The sequence below is a fragment of the Cibotium barometz genome, chromosome 54, assembly GCF_041138505.1.
Source record: "Cibotium barometz isolate CiBa-2024 chromosome 54, ASM4113850v1, whole genome shotgun sequence".
NCBI classification, from domain to species: Eukaryota; Viridiplantae; Streptophyta; class Polypodiopsida; order Cyatheales; family Cibotiaceae; genus Cibotium; species Cibotium barometz.
In genome coordinates this window covers 12247633-12251233 of record NC_141099.1, presented here as the reverse complement: position 1 = coordinate 12251233, position 3601 = coordinate 12247633, and the positions used below count along the sequence as shown (strand labels likewise).

Here is a 3601-nt window from a genome sequence, read left to right as displayed (position 1 = left end):
TTATCTTTGTTATTAAACTTGATGAATGCCAAATTGTGAAGGATAAAAAGATAGAAAGAGTCACAATCACACTAATGAATAGAGTGCTTGAACATTCAATACCAAAGGAAAACTCAAAGTATTTCAGTGTACAATCGGGGAAGAATATTTGGTGGTTGGGTGCATTTGAGGTAATCTCTCAGCTTTACTTTGTACACTTAAAGCTTACTTTGTACAATTAAAGCTCATGTTTTATAATGTTGATGCGTTTACAGAGTTGCATTTTTCAATTACAGGTTAAAATAGAGGACCATGATACACTCTCATGGATTTTCCATCATATAGATATACCTGCAATTATCAAAAGACAAGTTCAGGGAGAGGAGCTTCATGTTGAAGGGATTGGAGATTTTCAAGTTGATTGGCATATGTCAGGGGACTTGAAGACCTTAAAATGTATGTATAACATAAGCAAAGGTGGTAATTCTAAATCTCCATGTCTTTACTGCAAGGAACCGGCTCATGTGATGGACTCCAAATGGTGGAAGAGGGCACCTAACAGGGATAAGGTAGATCCAGCATTTAAAGCAATCCTTGACATTTCCTTGTGTAATGTGCATATATGCACATTGCATGCTTTGTGTGGAATCGTGGAAAAACTAGTGTTTCTATATATTGTTTTTGCTTGGAAGTTGCGTCCTGAAAAGCACAGGAAAATAGCAATTGCTGCATTAGAAAAAGTATTGTCAGACATTGGTCTCCATGGAGGAGATGTACATATCACAACAAACCTTAAAAAGTCCACAAATGGAAAGGATGTTCCGATCAAGCCTTCGATTGGTGGAGTCAAAGCAAGAAGATTTTTATCCGAACCACAGTATGCAAGAATCAGAGGCAGAAGATCAAGATATATTTCAAGGGTGAGATATGGGCTTTGGAGGCTTGTGCATAATGCTGTGAAAGATGATGAAGCAGATGGTGTCGCTAGAAATATGAAAGTAGAAGTATGGAAATCATTAGACAAGTTATTCATATTCTGCGACAAAAAGACATGGACTAAGATTGATCACCGTATACTAGAGGAGGAGCTAAATTTTTTTGGCAAATCAATGAAGCAAGCTTGGACAAGCTGCAACATTACACACTATATGGTAAGCATGACATCTTTGAATTGCAATATATATTCCATGATCTACATTTTAGTACTTTCTAATAAAAAATGTTTGATTGCAGCATATTATGTTTAACCACCTTCCATATTTTGTCAAAAAGTATGGATGCCCTGCAATCTGGTCTACACAAGGGATGGAGAAGTCGCATTACATGGCTCGAAATGCATTCTTTCATCACACACAACACTTTGGAGGAATACAGAAGGCAAATAGTCTTAAAGAATTGTTCCAATGGTTTTACAGAGGGATACTACAAAGGTTGCAGATAAAGAAAAAGGTTGCATTGTCACAAGTTCAACTAGCATTCAACATGGCACGAAAGCAAAGAAGAAGGCAAATTCTACAGAACTCAATAGTTGCAGAGAAACATGCACAATGGAGACAGACAAAGATATTTGTAGATCACAAGTGGGTTGACAGAGCTTAAAGCATTATGATCCAAAAAAGACATGTCATACAACTTTTGTCCCTTGTAATCACATGCAATATAAGAGGCTCTGCTCCTGTGATTTGTGCCCTGAAAAATGGCTCTCAATCTGCAACTTCTATTTCTTTATCTTCGGACCTCAAAAGTGGCTCTCTGAATCTAATCAAATGATACTTGCTGTAACTCGATAGCTCAAGAGGATTCTCCACTCCATGTGCTAGAGCATATGCAGTGTATGCTAGATAATATCACCTTATCTGCTTGCCAACTCACTTGGTTCCCACCAAGAGCTTTTGACAAACACTTGAAGAAATATACCACAGCTTCCCTATTGTTGCTTAGAATTCTATGATAGATAAGCATCTTGGCTGAAGACAATTTGTTCATATAATGTGCAAGTGATGAAAGTCTCCCATGCCCCCATTCTCTGGCTCTTAATGATCTACTCAAAAATTTGTCATCCTCAAGATATAACTGCAATACAATAGCAAAGTTAACACACAATTAACATAAGTACATTAAAATAGAAGGAAAAAAATAAAGAAAACATTTAAAATGGACATTGTTACCTTCATATTTTCATCTTCTTCCAGAACTTTATCTGACCAAAGATTGATACTTCTTTCGGTGTTACATTCAAGCTTACACTTCTGTTCCTCTTCTATCTCAGGCTGTTTAGGCTTAATTTTGAACTGCCTTTGTATTTCACTAAATTCTTCATCCTGTAACTCTTCTACAGATGCAGCTTTATCAAAGCACAAGGCAAGTGCTACCTTAGGCTCAAAGCACTCCTCTAAAATCATCAAATCGTCATCCTCAACACCCAAGTTTTGGTCTTCGGTATAAGCTTGTGCAATCAAAGCTATTGCATAATCTTCTCTCAAGTCAAAGATCCTTTGAATATCAGAGAGCAGATAATATTCATCATCTTTGGTGCTAAAAGATGGAAGCATTGGAAGAGCAAGAGGACCTTTTTCTAGATTCAAACCTTCAGTGGATACTTCACCTCTTATAGTTTCTAACCGTCCGTAAAGCTACAAGGTCAAGTTCTTGAGCTTGTCTCTTCTCTTCTTCAATATTAACTTCTTCCTCTTGTATCGGCTCTTCTTCAAATTGGCTTCCCTCAATAAAAATGTCGGGCTCTAAAAATTTATGTGCCTCATCTTCAGTGTCCTCAAAATCTCCAGTGTCCTCAAAATGCAAAAACATGGCAAAACCAAGACTCTCTTCAAGAATCCTACATGTACTAGAATGCATGTTGCATGTGGCCTTATAAACATTAGGGAGATTATTAAATCGCCTGGTGATAGAGATCCTCTGCTTAGAGTTCTCAATAAGATCCTTGACATGAATATACCACTTATTTGAAACGCAAACCCTTCCATTCTCTGTCATGCTCTTAAAATCTGAGAGCTCCTTGGATAAAAACTCTCTGTGTTGCTCGATAACCTTATTAAAATCAATCTCTGTATTCCACATGTCATAAAATAAATGAAACTCCCTTTGAGCATTGCATTTTTCTAGGAATTCAAACAGCAGAAGATCTGCTTCCTTTTGCTCTTCCACATAGGCATGTCCCTCCAATTTATACTCTTTGATTTAAAATTATAATTGTCCTGTATGCTCGAAATCTCCGTTGCCCACTGTGGCCTTTTATCCATTCATTTTTTCTTAATAGATTGCGGCGATTGTTGATCTGCAATTTTGATAAAAAACAATTCTCCTTCACTCTCTAGTTCACGCACACACAATTCTCTCTCTCTCTCTCTCTCTCTCTCGATTTCAATTACAACAAGTGTGTGTGTGTGTGTGTGCATGGCAAGGTTTGCATTGCACTCCAAACTTTACTTTGATAATTCGCCTATATAAGATGCTTTATATTCAGCGCTTCCCACAACTTGCTTGTCACTCGCCCTCTTCGCTCGTTTGCAACCTCCTTCTCCACTTGCAAGCCTCCCTCTCCCTCTCTCATTTTCCTCATCATGCCTCTAACATTCAACGATGTTCTTGGACACCTCGAGCT

The 3601-nt window shown here is 37.7% G+C and overlaps 1 protein-coding gene across 1 annotated transcript; it reads left to right on the top strand.

Moving 5' to 3' along the window:
* Window positions 1-437: 437 nt before the first annotated feature.
* On the top strand, window positions 438-1578 carry LOC147607856 (uncharacterized). Its single transcript, XM_086790121.1, has 2 exons — window positions 438-1130; window positions 1213-1578. Exons 1-2 carry the CDS (start codon window positions 438-440, stop codon window positions 1576-1578), a joined length of 1059 nt encoding a protein of 352 aa, XP_086646247.1.
* The last annotated feature ends 2023 nt before the right edge of the window (window positions 1579-3601 follow it).